The sequence below is a fragment of the Globicephala melas genome, chromosome 1 (genome assembly GCF_963455315.2).
Source record: "Globicephala melas chromosome 1, mGloMel1.2, whole genome shotgun sequence".
Lineage (NCBI taxonomy): Eukaryota > Metazoa > Chordata > Mammalia > Artiodactyla > Delphinidae > Globicephala > Globicephala melas.
The window spans coordinates 178,303,152-178,325,580 of NC_083314.1; the positions used below are offsets into that span (position 1 = coordinate 178,303,152).

The window sequence follows — 22,429 nt, forward strand, 5'->3', positions numbered from 1 at the left end:
TGGAATTTACATCTACGTGCACAATACAAGGGTCCCGGGATTCCAGAACATTATCAGAGTCCTGATGCTATGTTCTTAAACAATGATCTATCATTATCCCTCAGGTTCCCCCTTCCTCCTTATCTAACTTAAATAATGAGATAAGCCCCAACACTCCTGAGCTTTGCTAAATTAGTTTAAATATTTCAAGTTCTGCCAGCTCCCTCTTCTCCCCCCGTTCTGGGTCTTGACGAAAAAGGTGAAGAAATATTTTGGAGGAAACCCCAGGGGCCCAGCTTCATAAATCTTCATCTGCTACTTTCTTGAAACATCATGCGACCCCAAGTGTACGACATATGGTACTCAGAGAAATAAACAAGCAAATAAATAGCTCAGGGTCAGACCCTTCTTTCTTTTCCATGGTGTTTTTGCTGCTCCTGGGTCTCTGAGGCTTTCTACCCAAGTATCTTTTTAAACGCTACCAGCAAATACCACCACACACGCAGAGAACTGGACGTGCAGCCCAGCGGGCGCCCTGCTTTGGCCCGGTCTCCTGAAGGGTGGTGGGCTTGTCTACATGACTTCAGTGGCACCACAAGTGTGGCTGCATCGGTGCCATTTTCATAAACTTTACTTGGGAACAGACAAATGTGGCTCAACACACAGAGACGAGAAGATGCAACCTGAGCCAGCAGAACGTTGCCTTGGAAAAGGCTTCTTCCTTCAGTTCCAAACCACACATACTTGTACGGTTAACAAATGCAGCAGGGGATACGGGTCCACAGCATTCATGTTGAGGCCAAAGGCTCTGCTGTCCTCCACCCTCTCCTCTCCCCCACCCCCACCTGCCTTCCCAAGAACTGTTAGATTGCATGGAAATTTCAGGGAAAAGTTAGGTGGCTGTCTTCTTGGAATGCCTGCACACTCCAACAAGGAGAGGAACTTGGAAGTATTTTAATCTAAAAGAACTCAAGTGTGTGGGGGGGGGTTCCCTATAAATAAAATCATGTTCAAATAAACACAAAAAGGAGCCAATATTTCCTGTAAGGCCACTTTTCAGATGGATTACTGGAAGGAATAGCCTTCCACAGTTTTATGGCTTACTTTGCTATCATCTGCTTAAAATTTGGGTCAGTTAAAACATAGATGCTAAGATCTAAGCCCTCACTTGGATGAAATATTACAAAGGAAGCAGAAAGTCTCATTCCAAGAGCGGACTCAGAGGCAGAGCCCTTGGACTCCTGGGTTCTATCGCTGGCTCAGTCCCTGGACTCAGGTCAGCCCTCGGTCAGAATCTCACTTCTAATCCCTTCAAATCATTAGTTAGTCCCTGTTGTCTAAACAGTGGGGAAAAACCCTGAGTAACACCCCTGGATCCTGTTCAATCAACAGGGATGGTTGGAGACAGTTATAACTCACTTCCAAGAAATCAGGGTGATTTATCCCTTGGTAGAGCTAGTACGTTCCTAAGAGATCACAGTGTCATCAGAACAAACCCTTAAGGCACTGCAACATTTCTCCACCTGCAAAAATCTCTCTGCTCCTTTAATGTGACTTCAAAAGTAATATCACCCAGCATTTTATAGTTCTTTACAGCATCCACATTAAAATAACTCTGGTTGGGCTTCAAACCTCTGAGAGAGAGAATAAACAAACAGGTATATTTATCCCAGTTCATAGAGGAAGAAACTGAGGCTTGGAGAGGCTAGGAGGCTTGACCAAGGGCCCAAAGCTCATAGGTAAGGGGGTTGGGGCCGAGTGCTATTGTTTTCGGGGTCAAGTGTTCTTTTCTCTCTAGTGCTTGGCTCCTTGTTAATAACCCTACTTTTGGATCTAGACGAATGGACTAAGGGAAATTGGTTAAAGAGTTTCCGAAGAATCTGTAGTGCCTTTTCAGTGCAATGAAGGGTAAAGGGCCAAGCTTCTCTGAGGCCCTCAGTTCACAGGTCTAGCACGTGGTAACTGCAGCCTTGGCTCTCCCACTACTGGCTCCTCCAGGGACAGAGAGGAGAGGCAGCAGCTTAATGCCCCCCGCTTTGAGCTTCCGTGTCGGTAGGCCCACGGCTAGCTGGCTGCCCCTCACTCATCCCTAGAGCTTTTGTTTCTAGAAGGAGTGAGTGACTAGAAGACAGCCGTTCTGGGCACTTGAATTAGACTGCCCAACTGCTGGTCGCTCTGAGACAAGCTGCATAGCTTCCCTGCACCCCTTTACCTAGAAGGTGATTCTTTCTTCTCTTCACCTGGCCAAGTCATATTTCTACTTCAGGCTTCATCTCAAATATCACTCCCTAGGAAAGTCACTTCCCTTGACCCCACTGACCCCACGTTAGCAAACCTTCTACTCCTCGCCTTCTCTAATTATGCAGTCTCACAGGACTCTGTAAATCTCCTGTGTTATTTATCACAATTTTAGCAAATTATTATTTATATGATTATTTGTTTTATGTTTGCTGCCCCGCTTGACTGTAAGTCCTTTGAGACTAGGGACAGCCTTGCTTTCTGCTATATTCCCAACCCTGAGTTCTTAGGCAATTTTCAATCAATATTTACTAACTGAAAAATGAATGAGTGACAGATATACACTGACTGACACTAAACAGAACCTTCTACAGCAAAGCCAGACAACTGGTAAAAATGACACCACCACCTTTCTGCAGCAACCATTTTGTGCCCTAAAAAATATGCAAAACTTCATCAAGATTTCCAAACTGACAGTGTATAAAATGCAAGTGATTTCTTTCTGGTCAACATCATTCGAGTTTACAGCACAAAATATAGTATTTCTCAATTTAACACATACATCTCAGACCCTTTTGGAAACAACTCACTTAGTCCCTTGACCACTCTCGGATTTTAAGGATGAGGATGGATCTTCTGGAATTCTTAGGGGCCTTCCGCTTTACTCGTGCTTCATTAGGTCTTACTGTCCTAACAAAATACCTGTGGCAGACTTCCTGGGCTTTGGGCAGACATGGAAAAACTAACTGGAAACACTTTTGAAGGCTCCCTCCTGCCCTTCTTCCCAACTCCATAAATGCTCCAAAATATACTCAAGGATTATTTCAGCTCTGTGTCTGAGAAGAGAATGTAAAATTAACTAAAGTAAACCCTACAGATCCTTTTTTAAAAAAGCAGCTGCTTCCAGATGGAAGACTTTCTGGCAGAACATATTACGTGGTCCCAGTCTACAATCTTAAGTATTTCCCCTAGTGCAGTAATGTGTCATCAGTAAGGTTTCCTTGTGACAGAAAATGGATTCATTTTAACTGGGGACGGTTTCACTTCAAATCCTATTTGAGGGAGCGATAGGGTGTGGACGTGGCCCAGGCCCTAGGCGTTCTAAAAGGGGACACTGATTCACTCAGGGAATATCCATTAACCAGGCAGCAGCGAAATCCTCCTGGGCTTAAGTGGAGTCCAGCTTGGCTGGGAACCGTAACATTCATTATACCCTTTGTTGATAAGATCCCCAATTAGGCACTCTGAAAAAGGGAGGCTAAAATAGGCCACTAACACAAAGAGCGAAGTTAAAGTTGTTGGATTCTATGAGATTTGGAGCCATATGGGCTGTCACTGATTTCCTGTCTCAGCTGGTATCAAGGCAAGACAGCATCCCACAGAAGAACTGCCAACTTCCTTGGGGAGTTTCTTTATGAGGTTGGGGAACTGGCTGGCACTTTCAAGTGGAAGGAGAGCTAAGAAGGGACAGACCCATGTGGTGAACCGCAGTTGCAGGGATTCTCAAACCACCCCATGGGGTCTCGGAGCAAGACACAGCCTATGGTCTGAGAGTATTCTTAATGGGCATGTAGGGGTCTAGTTAGTTTGGTGAACAGGGAACGTGTGTAAGGATCCAATCGTATTTCTGACTCCTCTAATGAAAAACAACATCACACACACACACACACACACATATCCAGTACATGCAGATATAGATATAGATAGATAGATACAGATATAAAAATAGATCTGGAAAAATTCATACCAGATTTTTGTGCCTCATTTTCATGCCTCTATATTAGGCAGGTCAGAAATTCTAGTTACATGTATTCAAATTTTTAAAAATCACATCATTAAGGCAGAAAAAGTATAGGATTCAACATATCAGTATGGCTCAGGAGAGGCAGCAGACCCGGGCTGGAAACTGCACAAGCCACTCCTCCGACAACCACTGACCTGGGGCCACTAAGTGTGGCTGTGTCTCTCACCGCCTGGGCTGTTTCTGATGCAAAGTCCAGGGCGCCTGCCACTGGCTTGGTTACAGTGCCAACAAGTCCCTTCCCAAGGCCAGATATGAAACCGCTGACACCCCCTTCTGTTTTCACACCTTCCACCGTTGAGGTTATAACACTGGTCAGTCCACCAATGATACCTAGCAGAAAAGACAAGGGCTATTGTAAGCTGGCCAAGGACAAAAGCAAAAGCATTTAAAGACAAACCCCTCAATTCCATGCACCTGGCAAGGTAAACTTAGGGGCATAATGTCAATCTCTTGATAGGTCACAGGCAGGCCAACTCAAGATGGGGAGGCAGCAGACTTGCCCACTGAGTTTAGAGTCAGAGAATATACATTACACATTGGTCAGAAGTAAAGCGCGTTTCACTTTTAAAAGAATCAAAGAGGGGTTCCCTGGTGGCGCAGTGGTTGACAGTCCGCCTGCCGATGCAGGGGACAAGGGTTCGTGCCCCGGTCCGGGAGGATCCCACATGCCGCGGAGCGGCTGGGCCCGTGAGCCATGGCCGCTGAGCCTGCGCGTGCGGAGCCTGTGTTCCGCAATGGGAGAGGCCACAGCTGTGAGAGGCCCGCGTACCACACACACACAAAAAAAGAATCAAAGTAAAGCGAAGAGGTTAACAGTGACTACTTTTTAATTTTAGAGCATAAATAGCATATGCGCAATCAGGAGAGGGTGTAGACGCAGGATTAATTGACAGACTAGCAAACAGGGCCCTTGGGGAAAGTGGGGATCCCATAAAACATAAGGTGGAGAGATGACTAAATATAAATCCTCAGTTTTCAAAGAATACTGTGTGACTGGCAAACACCACCAAATGTCTGAAATGGGGTAAAGCTACTGCACACTTTGCTGAAACAGGTGTAGGCGATCAGAGTAAAGGGTGAAGCCTTGATGAAGGGCACCCCCAAAGCTGCCAAAGCCAGCAGGGACCCTCAATGCAGCCAGTTCAAAAGACCAACCTAAGTCAAAAGGACATTCCAAACATTTTGAAAGTCGACAACAGTGACCTTAAAGAGCCTCAAAAGTGGCCAGAAGTTGGCAAAGGCTGGAGAGGACACAGGCATTGCAGGGAAAAAGCATTTCCAGGATTTGTGCCAGGGACACTCACAGGGTGTTTACCCTTTGACAGTGGGGGTATGAGGACTCTCTAGACGCTTCAGCTCCAGTGAGACAAACTGGTAAAGGAAATTCCTTGGGTGAGAATGTACTAACAATTCACAACAATTCTTTTGCATCCTGGGTCCATTTGCTCCAGTGAGGCAACATGCCTTTCCCAAACTTTTGAACAAAGCTCATGACAGAGACAGAACATTACTAAACCTGGGTCAAGCAGGGCCTACAGGGAGAACGGAGCATGCCTCCCAGTTCTTAAACCAAGGAGATTCCATTGCTTCTGGTTCTTGTTATCTTTTAAGGGTTTTTTTTTTCCATCCTGAAGGAAGGATCTCACTCTAGGCTACTGCTTTCATATATCCCAGGGCTTAATGGGTCCTCCTTGGATGAGGCCACTGGTTCTTGGTCTTAGAATGGCCTAACTGGCTCCTGGAGGTGTTGTACATATTATCTGAAGGATCCTTGGTTGGAAGGGATTTTACAACCTTGAGACAATCACTCATTTTCTTGGCACACTGGTATGTCCATCTAAAAAGTGAGGACAGCCATGCTTTCTCTCGGCATCACAAGGATGCTGGACAGATAAAGACAAGTACACATAGCAGAGCACTTTATACTCATTAAAACAACAAAAAAACCCAGTCCTCTGAATTACAGTTACTAGAAAGAATGATTCAATCTTTAAACCCAAATGACTGCCCAACAATCTACTTTTCAAGTCCATAAACAGATCAATTTCAGCCAAATTTTACTTCTAGCTGGACGTCTCCTTGGGGGCTGCTCGCCTTCCAGTTGGGCAGGCTGAGGAAAAGCAGAGGTATTTTGATCCAATTCTCACCATTAGGAAACTTGATAAACAAAAACTAAGAAAAACATGATTTTTTTATTATGTCTATTCCTTCTTTTTTCCTCCAAATGCAGACAATCAAGACTTGATTAACCTTGATATAACTTCTGATAGCTTCAGACTAGTCCTAAGAATCTGGTACCAACAGTTTAGTTTACAACCATTACTAAGCATGAGCTATACGCCAGGCATCACGTGAGGCTCTGCCCAAGTACAAACGTGACTAGAGGTGGTCTTTATGCTCTCCTGGCCCTCGCAGCCCATCAGGAAAGCAAGACACACAGAGCTAGCTACATACACAACCCAGACTGCCTTGTGTGCTCAAATCATCATCGATTCTAACTGCAGACAGTGGAGCTGGGCAAACGTCATCTGAGTTGAGACTTGTAGGTGGAGTAGGATTATGAAAGGCAAGGAAGTGAGGCACAGAAGAGGAGGGCAGAAGAAACATGAGTGATCAATGACTTGGAGGCACGTCTGCGGAGCAGGACATGGCTCTGGGTGGCTGAAATATAGTGTGGCTGGGGGACAGTGGAGGGAAGAGCTGGCTGGGTTTACTTTCCTAGGGGCCTTCAACGCCATGCTGAGAAGTTGTTGATGCAACAAAAGGCAAATGAGTCAGACTGAAACATTAAAAATCAGAATTCAAACAAATTCAGAGACTTAACAGGCTCATGCCATCTCCTACATCTCCTGGGCACAAGGATGTATAATCCCTGTGAATGTGCATTTATACAAGACTCAAGAACGTCGGGGCCACAAACCTGGCAGCCAGTTTCACATTTTGCTTTCTCTGGAAGGAATAATCCGTAAGCAGAAGGGAAGTCTGGAAGCAGCAGTCCTATATTCTAAAAAGGAGCTCCGATCTTTATACCTTAGGACACTTCGGGGACAGAAGCCAGAGAACAGGAAGGAACTGCAATGTGCACAACATTTTGAAAATGAATGAAGAGTTCTCACAGGCTGTAACATTTCAACCCAGGGAGGACAGAACAAGAGAGCTTGGAGGGCTTTCAGGCACACCCAGATACCAAGCTAGGGTTTCCTCTTGCAATTGGATGGGCAAAAGGCACCTCCGAGGAACTGGGGCAGAAGAGCCACTCTTCTGCGGCCTGATATCACATGACTCACCGTGAGCCAGGCCGTGGATGCCAGCTACAAGGTGTTCACCACTCGTGGCCGCATGGTATCTGATGTACTCCCGCTCCGACTGATGGCGATTGTCCATCGTCTTCCCTAAGCCATCTGACAACGTCCCCGCAAACTGGAATGAATACAAAACAGAAGGAAAAGACTCTTTACTGTTTTAATTATTTTAAATAAATACCTTCCCTTGCTCTTAGCCGGGAGTCAGTAAATACTGAATGAGAGAGAGATTAATTGCTGAATTACATATACTGTGTGTCCCGGAAGAGTGGTTTTCAAGCACTGGACACAAAACCAATTGTGGGACATTTACACAGGTGGACACCAGGCTTGCAAACAACTACTAAAAGTCCATAATGACATTTACCTTTCACAGTCCTATTGCAAACTTACTGAAAAATTAAAGGTATAACAAAATGGCCTCAGGGAGGAGAGGCGAGCTTTGGGATTCTATAACGGTAAGGACAGAGGCTCTTTGCCTTAAGAATTAGTGGGATTCAAAATAGAAATGTGGCCAACTGTTGCTTCAGGATTTGGCATCCACATTTTGAGATGCCTTTTCTTTCACTTATTCAACAGTTACCAAGTGCCTAGGTGCCCAGCTCCATTTGTCAAAAGAAAAACAAAGTCTATGGAAAGGTTAACAGGTTAGGTTACCTTCCATACAAAGTGGCAGACTTGAACCCATGACTTCAAATGCAAAATCCTCCCCCACCAATCAGAGAGAGATTTTATTTATCCTGGCATACTTTAACCAGAGAAGCTGTCTCATCCATCAAAGCTGGATAAAAAGGACATAAAACTCTGTTTTGTCACAAGACAATTTGAAAAGGTTTAAAGTGACAGTTAATAAACCACAGGGTACTTACCCTCATCGTTCAGACATAAAAAGGGAAGGATATCAAATATGTAATTAACCTTCTCGAGAAGGACCTACCAAAACAAGTGGTTTAAGTGCCAATGACCCAGGACTAACCTTCTGGAAAACTCACAGGAATGTTATTTAGATACAAAGCTCAGAGGAACGACTCGAGGCAAACAGCCTGCGGTGAGGACCCGGTACACTGGCAGCCTGGCCATCACAAGGCTATTTCATTCTGTTTTGGCAAGGAGGGGCACACAGATCTGCCCTGAAAGCCATCAGTCCTGAGGCTTCTGACACGAGAGACGAGGGAAGGTGAGAGTTCTGGGCACAGAAGAGAGACTAGGGGAAGGAACAGCAGTTCCATGTAAAGCAACGGTTCCTGGAGCAAGACTTGGGAGCTCTCATTCCTTTCCCTCTGACCAAAAGCTTTTATGATCTCAGGCAGTGATCACGGACCTTTCTGGAGATGCAATCCTTACCATTACTTGCTTTTTTGCCTAACCTTCCCTGTCACTCCCTGTTTAATTAGAGAACTGGTTAATGAAAAGTGATTTTACACTTTCCTTTAGGATGGAGACACCATGGGATTCTGTACTAAGTGGGGGATCCCACTTGAGAGCCCCTGCGGGCCACGAGCTCAGGGGTCTGGCCAAACCAGATACTAGTCTCAACCATTCCGTTGGCCACGTGACCCTGAGCCAGGTGCCTGACCGCAGCACCTCCCTCTCGGCATCTGGACAATGGAGATAGTCCTGACACTGTCATGTGGCTAAAAGAACCAGTGACAGCGGCTCAGGGTAGGAATCTAGTTAGCATTCTTACTGTTATTATTAGTCAGCTACTAGTCCAAGGAGGAACATCCTGCACCATTTGAAGAAAGCCTTTCACAGGTTTAGATTTATGGTCATTTGCACTAGGCTTTAACATAAACAAAACAAAACAAAACAAAAAACCCTCTCTTTCCAGCAGATAAACACCAGCCTCCAAAGTGAATTTTTGGAGTGGTACCATTTATAAAATTAGAGTGTTGGACTTGGTGGTTTCCAAAGTCCTTTCCAGCTCTGACAGTTTGTGATCTATGATCCAAGTTAGAATGTCTTTATTAAGCACTTACTCTGGGCCCAGCACAGATTTAGGTACTGCTGAGGATACAAATGAATAGCAGCCTTGGACCTATTCTCAAAAATGACAGTCTCGTTAGGAAGATAACAATTCCATACATGAAACAGCTACAAGAACCTGGAACACAAAGTGCACACGCACTTGGGAATCAAGTGAAGAGAGAGAAATGTGACCCTTGTTTTGGAAAGAGTTCCTGCTATGTTCTGGAATTATGTAGGCTGCCAGTGGCCCTCATTTAGGGTGTGGACAAAAATGCCTCCCCCTGATATTACAGAAAAGGTGAGAGGGCGGTTCAACTCTTACCTTCCTGGAGAAGAGAGATCTCCCTGGAAGGGATATTAAATTAACGTCCTGTTTACCTGGCAGCCAACTAGGAAGAAGTTAAAAACCTCATAATACTTTTCCCCCCAAGAGAATACGGGGGAATAATCTAGGCAAACTGCCCAGTACCAACCCCTTTCCTATAACTGACCCCGTCCATCAAGAAAACAAGTTCAATATCCAAGGTCTATGAGGGAGCCTAACTGCCAGCTGATTCTGTTGCAGCAGCCCCGGCACCCCAGCACCAACCGGTCTTGGGTGTTTTCTGCACGAAAACACCACATTGACCTCAGGAGGATGGGATAAGATGACCTAAGAGATCACTCGTCCCTCTAAATGCTGGATTCTTCCATGTGCTTCTCAGGGGCCTCACCACTGCCCTGGAAAGGTGCCCACACCTACTCCACCTACTCTAGGGATTCCATTTGAATTACCACCTCTCTATCTATTAAAATATTACTGTGTAAGCCAACTGGGCTTGTCCTTTGTCACTTGTGGGTGGAAGTAAAGGGTACAAAGATATTGTATTAACAGGAAATGACTACAAAAGTCTTCACCCCTAGAAATGTGACGTTGAGAACTCAGAAAACTTGCAATGATGTAGAAAATCCATGATCCGACCAAACCCGTACTGATGAGAGGTTAATAAGATTTTACAGGGAGAGACATTTTATAGGAACTAAACCGAAGCCAGCCAGATGAAGGGTCAGAGGCTGGGCTTCAGGCCAGTCCACTGGGCTTCTGAGTATTGAATCCAGGGCACCACAAAGCTTGTGGTCTTCTCTCACTGTGGGAGCACTGAGTCACCCTTAATTCCATCTCTCATTCCCCACCTCAGTGGGAAAGTAAATCACACCCCATATCTTATTTCTCCCTCAAAGGGTGAGAACACATGGACTGTAGGGGGAGGTGATTCCAGTAAGCACTCTTTATGGGTGCCCTCTGGAACTGGTCTTCCCTGAGGCTGGAAGCGTTGTTTCACACATGTCCTTGACTTTGAAAATGATCATCCAAACAGAGCAGAGATTCCCATGAGAGCTACAACATCATGTGGGAGTCGCTGGTGCAGGACAGGCTTCACCACCCACCCCAGCTCTGCCTCTGCATTTTAAAAAGAAAAGCCATATGCATTGAAAATCGAGCTCAGGCTGAAACTTTTTCATAGCAGATGCTCCAAATGGGAAATGAAGCCTGGGGGCAGATACTCAAACAAAGGAAAACCAATCCCAGAGGCACTGGAGGGAAAGCTGAAAATCATCAGGATACAAGCAAGTCCAATCCAGCTCTGCACCCAGTCAAACAACTAATCAGTCAAACATGTACAGAACCCTCCTGCGCCCCAGGCTTGTGAAGGAGAAGCATAAATCACAAGTTGTGTCTGCCTCTCTCCTCCAAGAAGATAGGTAAGTGGCATAAGGGAAAGACATTTACACATGAGCTCGAATTCTGACTGTGACATTTAATAGCTGCGAGATCATGGACAAGTAACTTCGCCTCTGTGAGCCTCTGTTTCCCCATCTTCAAATGGGAATAAGAATAGCCATCTACAAGGATGCCATAAGGATTAGATAAAACGTGCAAAGCACTTAGCACAGAGCCTAATACACGAAGCACTCAAGAAAAACAGTATTGAGTTATCCAAACTTCAATTTCTTCACATGCAAAATGGGTACAATCGGATTCTGCAGGGTTGTTGTGAGGATTAAATGAGGCAGTGAGCACATAAAGCATCTGGCAGGTGTGTCCCCGGTACAGCGGAAGCTGTTGGGGAGGGAAGCACCAGAGCAGACAGCATGAGCTAGCAATTGGAGGGTGATCTGTAGCTAACTCGTAACTCCACTCAGTGTTAAGCTACACCTCAACACCAGAAGGAGCATTTAGGTCAATATAGCTCACTTGGTAGCCATTTCAAGTCCACAAAAAACTTAAGGCTGCAAGTGAATACCGTCCTAGCTAAAATGAAAGGTTCTGAAGGAACAGGATGTCCTTCAGAAAACCTGCTATTACCCTTGCAAAAACAACAGTGACTTCCCCCCTTCTTTCACTGAAGGACGCTTTAGCACATGCCACACTTGTGAATTCTGGCCCCAGCCAGAAGTCATTAATTTCTATAAAGCCGTATTTTCAGCAAGGGGGTAAAAATCCCAGAAGTACTTCAAGATGCCCATTCTACTGCGTAGCTGACACACACTACATGTCAATACCCCACCTTCCAAAAATAACCCCACTGTCTACAGAAATGGAGCCACTACAAATTAGCCTGGGTTTAGAGCCGGGCTCAGAACAGCTAATTTTATAAAACTGAAATTCAAGTAGATGCTGGAATGATGCAAGAGAAAAAATTTACACTGTGTCCCTCTGTTTCGTCCTATCAGTTTTCCTGACCCTTTTAGGAGATTCAGCAAGCATGGGATGCCAAAGATATTTGGCCAGTGTAACAGAAGCCTGGGCTTGAATTTCTCCCCCTGCTCTGGGGTTCTTCTTTCACAGTTATTTACCTAATGGAAATTTTCTCTTTAGTATCCTTGCTCCACTGAGTTATTGCTGATGACAGCATCTTCCTTGTCACCAGGGCCGATGTGACCCACGCAGCACAGGAAAAGGTAGAGAAGTATTAGGAGTTCGTGTGTGAGGGAGAGTCCTTCTTCCAGCGTAAGGCTGTATGGCTGCAGGTCTCAGAGCCGCCATGGCCTGCAACAAGCTATGCTAGAAAGTGGAAACCCAGAACCCCAGCTATACGGTGCCAGAAGGAAGGGCACCGTGAACTCTGGGGGTGCTGCCATGACGCAGTCAAAAGGCAGGGGCAAAGGAGTCAAGTCCTTACCGCGCATGCTGTGCAAGCTGGTGAGAGCTGCTTAACTTCCTGGAACCTCAGTTTGGTTCTGAAAAAAACAGTCTAAAGGGCTGCTTTGAAGGGTTGAGGAGATAATGCCAAATGCCTGGCACACAGGAGGTCATCAGTTTTTACAAGTTTCTTACAAGCAGTCTGGAGGCTTAAACTGCAGAGCTGTTTCTGACTCTGCCAGAATACTAGTAGGAAAACCTCCTTTAAGTCATGTAAGACCTAAGTCGCTTCAAAACTAAGGTCTTCACCACTTCACTCGTGTTGCTAAAACAGCCACCGTTAAAAATGATTCTCGGAGTCTGAGTTTTGCCTTAACATTGAAAAGCCCTTTTGTGATACTTGTGAACAGAGCAGAGTTAAAGGAGAATGTGATCCAACAAGTAGTGGGTATCTGTCACCAACACAAGGCAAACCAAACAGCTAGTCCTCACTCGGCCAAATGGTGGAGGGGGCAGGCTGGGACTGGGGACCGGCATTTAAAACAAACAAACAAAAAGGCATGGAACAAGTTGAGGTTTGGCAAGAAAGAGGCATTTCTGGACCCCAGATCTCTATCCACTAGAAGTGGGGCAGGTTTGTCTTTTTTTCAGTTCTACTTGGTTATGATTATGTATAGCCCTTAAGGCAAAAAGAGAAAGGGGAAGGAATCCAGAAAAGAGACCCTGAATAAGAATAATAAAGACATTTTAAAGCTAGGATTGGCATTCTATTCCAGCTAACATGCCTAAACCAATGACCTTGGGTTTTTTTTTTTGGGGGGGGGGTGCAGAGAGCTCTGAAGATCTAAAAGCCCTCCTACCCTAAGACATACACCATGTTGCTATTTCATGGGTAAACACTTATCAGGCAACAGACACTCCTTTTCAGTTAAGAAACAAAGTTATCCAAAACCACCCAGAATTATCTCAGCACACAAGGTCTGAACATAAAAGCAACAAAGTCAGACCTCAAGACTGGCCTGGTTCTTAACTAGCCCAAGACACACGCCTGCTGAACTGGCAAGTCTCTCTTGATCTTCCTGACCCAGTTGTGAACTCAGATGTTGTTTCAGATTAATCTAGAAGCTCAGAGTGGATTGAAGCACTCTCATAATAGGATTTTGCTTTTCCTTTAAAAAGGATTGGTAGAGTTTGCTAGAAGGCTAAAGCACAGAAATAAACAGAATACACACGGGTAGCATCAGGAAGACTGATTTTCGACAACAGACAAGTATCATGTCTGTCAAGTCCAATTTTCCCTTTTCTTTTCTACATCAATTATAAAGGATCATGTGGGCAGGACGCATTTCTAAACCCAGCTGTGGACAGGATGGTGTCCCGCTTTAGCTCTGTATCAGCCAGGCCTCGTCGTAGGCTTCCCCCAAGAAGGGGTAGGGGATCGTGCTGAGGAGCCAGGCACCCACTTATCTACCACTGAAAACCCCTTCAAGCACACGGAGGGAAGCCAGAGGTGGGTTTCCCTACAGTTAGTGCTAGTCAAGGGGAATAACCTTCCCACTCCTTGAGGCCTCCATCTGCCATGCCAACAAGGTTTTCGATACACATACATGGCCCGCACCTCAGTACTGAACCGAGAGACAGACTGAGATGCGGGAAAGATCTCTCCGAGGTGGTCACACCATAATGCCTGATTGGGCGGATAAATTATTTCAACACTAGGAAAGCACACACGCTTTGGGTAGCAAGGATCCGAACTCTGTCACTGATCCCAACTCTGTCACTAGTGTCAGTCGGATGAACATGAGCAAAACACACACTCTCCTTAGGGAACAGTGTCTTCATCTGTAAAACAGGGAGGATGCTATCCACGGAGCTGCTGGGTTAATCCAAAGAGACCTTAGTTTTAAAAGTACTCGGGGAAAAAACACAAAGCAACGTGTAAATGCCAAGGGTTATTACTGCAAATCTTATTCTTTCTTCTAATGCATGCTCCACTCCCCGTTCCTCCCCAACTGAACCCTGCATGTCTCATCCTGTAATATAGGAGTCACCTTATACCCATTCTGGAACAAAGGAAAGCATAAAGAAGTCAATTATAAATAGACTAGACTCTCAAAATGCAGAAATTCAGAAACAGAACATTTCACAATAGAAAAGAAGCTCGAGCTTATCTCATTCCCAGTCACAAGGACTTCATTCTTGTAATGTACTTTGTATTTCAAATGAATAGATATATTCTCTTTAATACCAAAAGCTTGGGAAGAAAGGAGAAGGGTGACATCATAGAGGACAATCACAGATGCTAGGCACCAGTATAAGCTGAGCTTCTTACTGAAAGAGTCAGGTGTGTTTCAAGGGTTTGAAATGCCATGATGAGATTTTTTTTAGAAAGAAATCTGTACCCAACCGGTTTCTTCAAATAAGTGAAGTTTTAAGTGCGTATGAGCAGAATGGGTAAAGGAGAGCTTCCAATTGCTGAAGACCACAGTATAACTTTTAGAAGAGTAAACACAGGCCAACAATGTTTACTGCATTGTCCTGAGGATGTGGCATCTATGAAATCATTTATTAGTTTAATCCTCACAACAACCCTACGAAGTGGACTCTATTATTATCCAGTTGTACGGAGGAAACTGGAAAGGCCATGGGTGGGGGATGAGTGAAATAGGATAGGGAAATTAAGAGGTACAGGCTTCCAGTTACAAAATAAATGAGTCACGGGAATAAAATGTACAGCTTGGGGAATATAGTCAATGATAATGTAATATCTTCGTGTGGTGACAGATGATAACTAGACTTGAATGTGAGCATTTTGAAATACACAGGAATATCAAATCCCTATGTTGTGTACCAGGAACTGTAAGTCAGTTGCACTTCAACAAACAAACAAACTTATAGGAAAAGAGATCGGACTTGTGGTTAGCAGAGGCAGAGGTGGGGAGAGGAGGAAGTGGACAAAGGTGGTAAAAAGGTACAAGTTGCAGTTATAAAACACGTTACGTACGAGCGATGTAATGTACATGATTAATATATTTAGCACGGTTCTGTGTTATATATGAAAGTTGAGAGTAAATCCTAAGAGTTCTCATCACAAGGAAAAAACATCTTTCCTTTCTTTTCTTCTGTATCTCTATGAGATGATGGATGTTCATTAAATTTACTTGGTAACTATTTCATGATGTACCTAATATTTAAGTCAAATCATTATCCTGTACACCTTAAATGTTTACAGTGCTGTATGTGAATTATATCTCAATAAAACTAGAAGAAAAAAAAAAAAAGAAACTGGAAAGACCATGATCATCTCCAGCAATAGCCTGCTAAGCCGCTAAGTATCCACGTATATTTGATACTGGATAATCTATGGAGAGAACCCAACTGTGATTTCTGTTATTGTCTCCAAGGAAAATTTCCTCCTGAATGCCAGTGAAAATCTTATAGAGACGCCAGGTAGACATCCTTCCTTTCCCAAGCAGTGGTGGCGACAAAGGAAGGAAGCTGACAGAAGTGTAAAAGTTTCCAAAACATGACATGCAAATTCCTGGATAAGAAAGAGGGTCAGGCTCCAGTCCCCCTTCCTGACGAGTACCCCAATTCAGACACCCCACCCCTTTCCATCACCCACACTTTGCCCTAGGCCATGCGGCCTAAAATCCATCTCCCCCTCTCCCCAAAGCTCTCACCCTCACATCTGAAACAGGCCCCAGACAGAGAGGAGGTTCTGTGGATGCCCACCGCGTGGACCACATTACACCACACCAGGCCACCGTGCCCGTGCACCATTTGCAGTTGGGGAGAAATATGGAAGCCACGCTGGGCGGGGACTGGGACCAGTGACTGCAAGAGTCCCTGCCTGTGAAGAGGCCTGCTCTTCCTCCCCGCTTCTCACAGAAGGATCTGCTGAAGCAGGTGGAGTGCCAAAGCGGAGAGATTTACTCCGTCAGAGCTGATGTGGTCAAGCAAATCTAGCTGCTGAGAGGCTGTCGCTCTGGCATGGGCTGCTATGTGTGACAGTAACTGACATGTGGAGACACACATACAAGGGGGTGGGCGATGGGGGGGGGGGGAAGCTAAGAGGGCTGCGGGGAGAGAATCAGCAAAGCCCAACCATGCTCCTAGGGGGGTGAGAAGGGCTCCTGCAGCTCGGGCTTCACTCCCCTCCTCTCTACCTCTGCTGCGCTGCTCCTCCCCAAGCCCACCTCCCCCAGTCTGAGAGGAACACAACGTTCAGTGGACACCAAGGTGCTGTTTCTTCCTACTAACTGCACTGCAGGGGGGTAGATGGGATGGAGCTAGAGATACAAGGGCCAACTTTTCACGTGTCAGGGAGGTTGTTCAGCAGCAAGTGTGATGGATGCGAGGGAGAAGACAGCAGGCGGGGAACTGGGCTTCAGCACCTGGGAGAACAAGGGAAGGTGAGCCTCTCCTGGGGGGTGGGGGTGTGAACGGAGGCAGTTCAGCGCCAAGGTACTTGAGTCCTAGGTCATTTCTCCTGAGACCTGGCTTGATCCCAGGCTCAAAGAAAGGCCACAGGAAGGTTCTTTTAAAAACAGACTCAAAGGTTCCCACCCTTCAGAAGGACTAAAATTTAAAAACTGCAGTTGGGCTCAGAAGCCTCTGGTATTTGCCTGGGATGTCCCCTGGATTCCTTAGTGGCCTTTTAGTAGGTGTTCCTAACTTTAATATCCTTCAACCCCGCAAAAGATGACCTGGGAGAGAACATTCAGAATTCACACCCATCTACTTCCTGCAGATCTGGTGTTTTAAAATCCTGCTGAATTAGGCATTCCCAGGTTAACAGATTTCAGGTCTAAAAAACAAGTCCTGGAATGAGGAAGAAAACACAATCCACTTAACTCAAAAGGTGCCCTTTCAAAGGTGACTTAATGGACCTATTCTGATGTCTTGTGTTGCTTTTAAAAGAAAACCTTCAATTACTAGGAAGATAGAAAAATAGGGGCTCTGGTTCACTGTACTTTCAACCTAGAAGAAAGCTAATTAACCCTTGTTTGTAAAAAAGATTCACCCATTTTCTTGCCGAAACAGAACTGATTCTTTAGGATGAAGTTTCCTTAAGGATCTCTTGTAATTTCAGGAGTTAAGGCTGATATAGTCTCTACCCCCCGACACACATTCCCGTCCACTGACCATCCTTCCCCACGATTCTTCTCTTTAAGCATAAGGCTCTGGTCTGTACTGAAATTAAGTCCCTCTGTAAAATTCTTGCTGTTATATACCCCTCACTGCAAATGAAAAGCTCAGAACGTAAGTTCTGCAGGGGAATGCACATGAGGGGAAATCAAAGCACTGGGCACTTGAAAGTAGAAGGATGAAGAAGTATAAATCCTCTCCAGAGAAAAATCATATCAGGCAGAGGCTCTAAAACACTTCTTACACAGCACCCAACATTCAATAAAAACTACCAGACATGGAAGTCAAACAAAAGGACTGAAAACTAAGAAAAAAACCCCAGACAAGATCACTTACTAGGGATCCAGGCATTAGCGTTATTAGACACAGAGTTTAAAATAGAATGATAGTAATGTTCAAAAAAATTTATAGAAAGATGGAGAATTTTAGCAGAGAACTCAAATGTTAACACATGGATGAAACCAGGAGAGTAGACAGAGCACCAAAAAGGATTAGTGAGCTAGAGAGTGAGTCAGCAGAAAATATCCGGATCAAAGCACGAAGAGAAACAAGAGCATAGGAGACTCAGGGGACATGGTTTTAAAAGTCCAACTTCCATTTAATTGGAGTCACAGGAGGAAAGAGTGAGAAAGCGGCAGAAGTGCTATCTGAAGTGACACAAGCCAAAAATTTCCCCAAATCTCTACAAATTAAAGACATTTGACAAATCCTAAACAGGAGAACCATATCTAGGCACGTCATCATTAAAAACTAAAGACAAAGAGTCACAGGATGAAAGACATATCACCTTCAGAAGAGCACCAATAATACTGGCAGCAGTTCCAACAGGAATAATGGAGCATCACGGAACGGTATTATTCAGGGGCTGAAAGAAATTTGCCAATCCTGAATTCTAAATTCAGTAAAAATGTCTTTCAAAGAGATAGGTGAAATAAAGATGTTTCTGGGGCGGGGGGGAAGCATTAATGGAGGTAAAGTGTTATAAGGACCTTGTATTATCTGAGAAGGAAAATAAAAAAGACACAAAGATGGGACAAATAAATATTCTATGACTCAGTAACTCTGCTCCTCAGTATATAATGGAGAGACTCTGCACATGTGCTCCAGGAAACATGAACAAGAATGTGAACAGCAACCTTGTTCATAACAGCAAAACACTGGAACAGTCCAAATGTCTTAACAGTAAAGTCAATAAATTGTGACACATCCATGCAATGGAATACTATATAGCCATGAAAATGAATGCACTACAGACACACATCAGCATGGATGTAACGTCAAGCTAAACGTAACGTCAAGCTAAAAAAGAAAGGTCACAAGAGGATATATTTAGTTTGATTTTGTATGTAAGTTCAAAACAGGCAAAGTTGTTTAGTGACACACACAAATATGTTAAAAACTACATACAGAAAAGACGTGATTAACACAAAATTTGGGACAGAGGTAATTACCTCAGGGTGTGAAGTGAAGGAAGGAAACGTGATCAGGGAGGTTTCAAAACTACTAATATGTTCTAGTCTATCAATATAATATTCTAGTTTAAGCTGAACAGTAGGTCCTGGTATTCATTTGATAGTTCTTTAAAGTATACATATACTGTATGATACTCTATGTATGACTCTTCCATAATTAAAAAAAAAATTTACGGAACTTGTTTTCTAAACACGCCACCAAAGGCAGAATTCACTTTTTAAAATAAAAATTAACTTCTTTAAAATCATGCCCATATTTGAAATATCACCATATTCAGAGACAGCACAACCAGAACGTTTTCTAAATTTTGCCACACGGGCAGGAAAAGTGAAAAAACAGAACGAAACCACCTAAGGAAAAAAATAAAGGTAATTTGGACAGCTATTTATTAGAATCTTGTAGAAAATTTCTCATTGCAATGATGGAGACAAAAGCAGACTGTATAAAGGTCCTTTCTCCATTCAGCACCTTCCTTCCTCCACTAAAAGCAAGGAAAATCTTAGAAATGAACCCCTCAGTAAAAGGACAAGAAGCTGACTAAAAAGAGGTGGAGAGAAATGAGGGTTTGCATATTAACATAATCGAGTCCACCACACAGACTTGAAACTCTTCTCTTCAAACACGTGCTACAAGTTAACATCATATGACTTTAGTTTCATTTCTTAGTTTAGAGCTGAACTGTCCAATAAGGCGACCACATGCCACAGGAGCCCACTGAACACTTAAAATGTGGTCAGTACGAGTTATGATATGGTGTATGTGTGAAATACATACTGGAATTCAAAGAGTTAAGATGAAATAAAGAATGTAAAACATCTCAATTATTTTTACATATTGATTACAAGTTGAAATGATAATATTTTGGATATAATGGGCTAAATAAAAATATTAAAAATAATTGCATCTGTTTCTTTTTACTTTTTTAATGGGACTTCTAGAACAGTTTCAATTACAAGTGTGGCTCACATTATATTTCAATTGGAGAGTGCTGGTTTAGAGGTCTGACTCTAAAAGAAAATGTTTACGGACACAGCTTATGAAATTAAAATTAAACTCAAAAGATACCCAAATCTTAAATTTCAATTATTTCCTAGATAATCAATAATATATTGCAAATAGCTACTATTCACATGGGCAGAAAATAACAGATGAAAGGCACTGGTCTGGATTTAGGAAGAAAGGCCTTTGTTACCCAAGATGGAAATATCTAGTAGAAAGGTGGGTAGAAAGTTAACTACGGGGACGTACCCCCATCAGTTACTACTCTTATCGTTCCCCTGCCCAGCAGGAATGGCTCCAGGTCTACGACTTTTCAACTTCAGGTCAGCCGTCACAGATGCCTCCGCAGCCTTTGAATGGCCTCTCCCTGCATACAAGCCTGCAGGGTTACCACTGCTGTACTCCTTCTGAGTGTAGCTTTATTAGTATGGGTGTCCGACTGTCATGTAAACATGCTGTATCTGTTTTGCTCACAAGGCTACATGGGCTGCAGCATGCTGAAAGGCTTGGAGTGCATGCTCCAATGACAGGGAGCCAGGGAGGTTTGGTCATCTTCGTACCATACCACCAGACAGTGTCTGGAACACTGTTAGAGCAAAATAAAGATTTGCTTTCCATTCTTTTTCAACTCACTAGCACTTAACCCCAGTCCCACTTCACAGAAATGATAGATTCTACTTCACTAAGGGAAAAAAAAAAACCTCTTTCCTTACCCCCCACCCACCTTAAATTGAATAAGTGAGCTATTTCTTAAACCTAGACCCCTTCCTCTGTGCTCTTGTAAGACCCTGTCTTGGATATCACTCAATCAATCCTTTTTTCTCTTGTACCTTCAGTCTTTCTGGCTTCTTCTTCTCAGAATGACAGATACAATTGAATCTGCTCAATCTTAGAAATGCCTTCCGTTAACTTTCCCTTCCACTCAAGTTATTATTCATCCATTTTCTTCCCTCTGTGCCCATATCTCTTAAAAGATACGGCATCACTGTCTCTTTTTCTATTAAATGAAGGCTCTGAAGGCACGTTCCTATAGCAAATAACACAAACCAGGGATCAAAACATATAATGGTGTCCCCTCAATACCGATAAGGCTGGGCATAACTGGAAACAAAGGGGAGCATGTTTAGTAGCAGTTAATGCCTGATTTCTTAGCACCTCTCCCAGACAAGCGGGAGCCCAGGCATGTTCCTGGGCTGCAGGTATAACACGAGCTTAAGGCTGTATCCAAGAGGCAGCATCCAGGGAAGAAAAGAAAAACCATCTACAGTCCAAGGCAAAAGGCGGGAAACAAGGCAGAAAGAACTCCCTGAAATGTATGGAACTCCTACCATGTCTTTTCAGAGGGTGCCTGTGGCTTTGCTGATGGATAGGAATGGGGCCTCTCAGAGGATCTTGAACCTCTAATCCTAACCCTTAACAACTGCTGTAAAGTCTATAAGGGTCAGAGATGCAGGAAAGCAGGACATCATTGCCTTGGATGTTTCTTAATCTTTAGATAAGTGCCTCAACTTCCTATGCTACCAAAAGAAGAATGCCAAATGGACTTAAAATGAACCTCAGAACTTCATGGAACAAGATGAGAAAATAAAATTGGGAGATTGTTTCCCCCCCACCCCCAAAAAACAAAACAAAACAAAAACCTCACTCTAGGAATCCACTGAAACGAGCCCTTTAAGCTCAAAGGGGAGAGACGCTTGCTGAAAGCACGCTGCTCAGGTCCTAACTGTCTGGTCCACCTCTGCTTCCCCAGGGCGAGGGACAGGGCCAGGCACAGGGTATGGATGCGTACACGACAGTGCAACTAGGGAATGGACAGGTGCTGGTCTCCCTAGTGAACCTGGAATGAACTCACAGGAGCTTTGGGAATAAATGACCAAAAAGACTGCTCACTGGTTTGACTTGAAAGTCCGTATTTTTAAAAACGTGTTCTTTTTCATCTCTTCAGCTCCGTGTGCTAATCACTTTCCTTATGTTGAGGGGTATCTGGTTTAAAACTTTGCTGAGAAGTTTTCATCTGTTCTATCTATTGAGTGCCAGAGGATATTGAGGAGACTGGGAGATTCTGGCCAAGTATTTTCTTTTAAGGCACTGTAGCGCGTTCACATTGCTATATCTGTGCGCACAATTCACAGAGTCTATGTTTACAGCAGTCACAAGTGAGGCTGAAACATGTAAAGGAAACCAGAGAAGTTCTGGAGTCACACATTTGGGTAAATTTTGGCTTCACTTATTGGCTGTGTGATCTTCGGCGACTTCTCAGTGTCCCTTCTGTAAACTGAGATAATGCTGAACTCCAAGGGTCCGCCCGTTCCTTCCTCCTTTCATTTCTTCCCTCCTATCAACAAAAAACGTACTTTGCATCAACTATGTGCCAGGCACTGTTCTAAGCGC

General features: G+C 44.1%; 1 protein-coding gene across 1 annotated transcript in view; it reads right to left on the minus strand.

Annotated features, from left to right (window-relative positions):
* VPS13D (vacuolar protein sorting 13 homolog D) overlaps positions 1-22,429 on the minus strand; it is a 244,666-nt gene that overhangs the window by 46,449 nt on the left and 175,788 nt on the right. The window contains exons 66-67 of the mRNA XM_030878044.2: positions 7,309-7,441; positions 4,156-4,351 (exon numbers count right to left, since the gene is read on the minus strand). Of these exons, the coding sequence (XP_030733904.1) occupies positions 4,156-4,351; positions 7,309-7,441 (329 nt within the window). The remainder of the gene's footprint in view (positions 1-4,155; positions 4,352-7,308; positions 7,442-22,429) is intronic.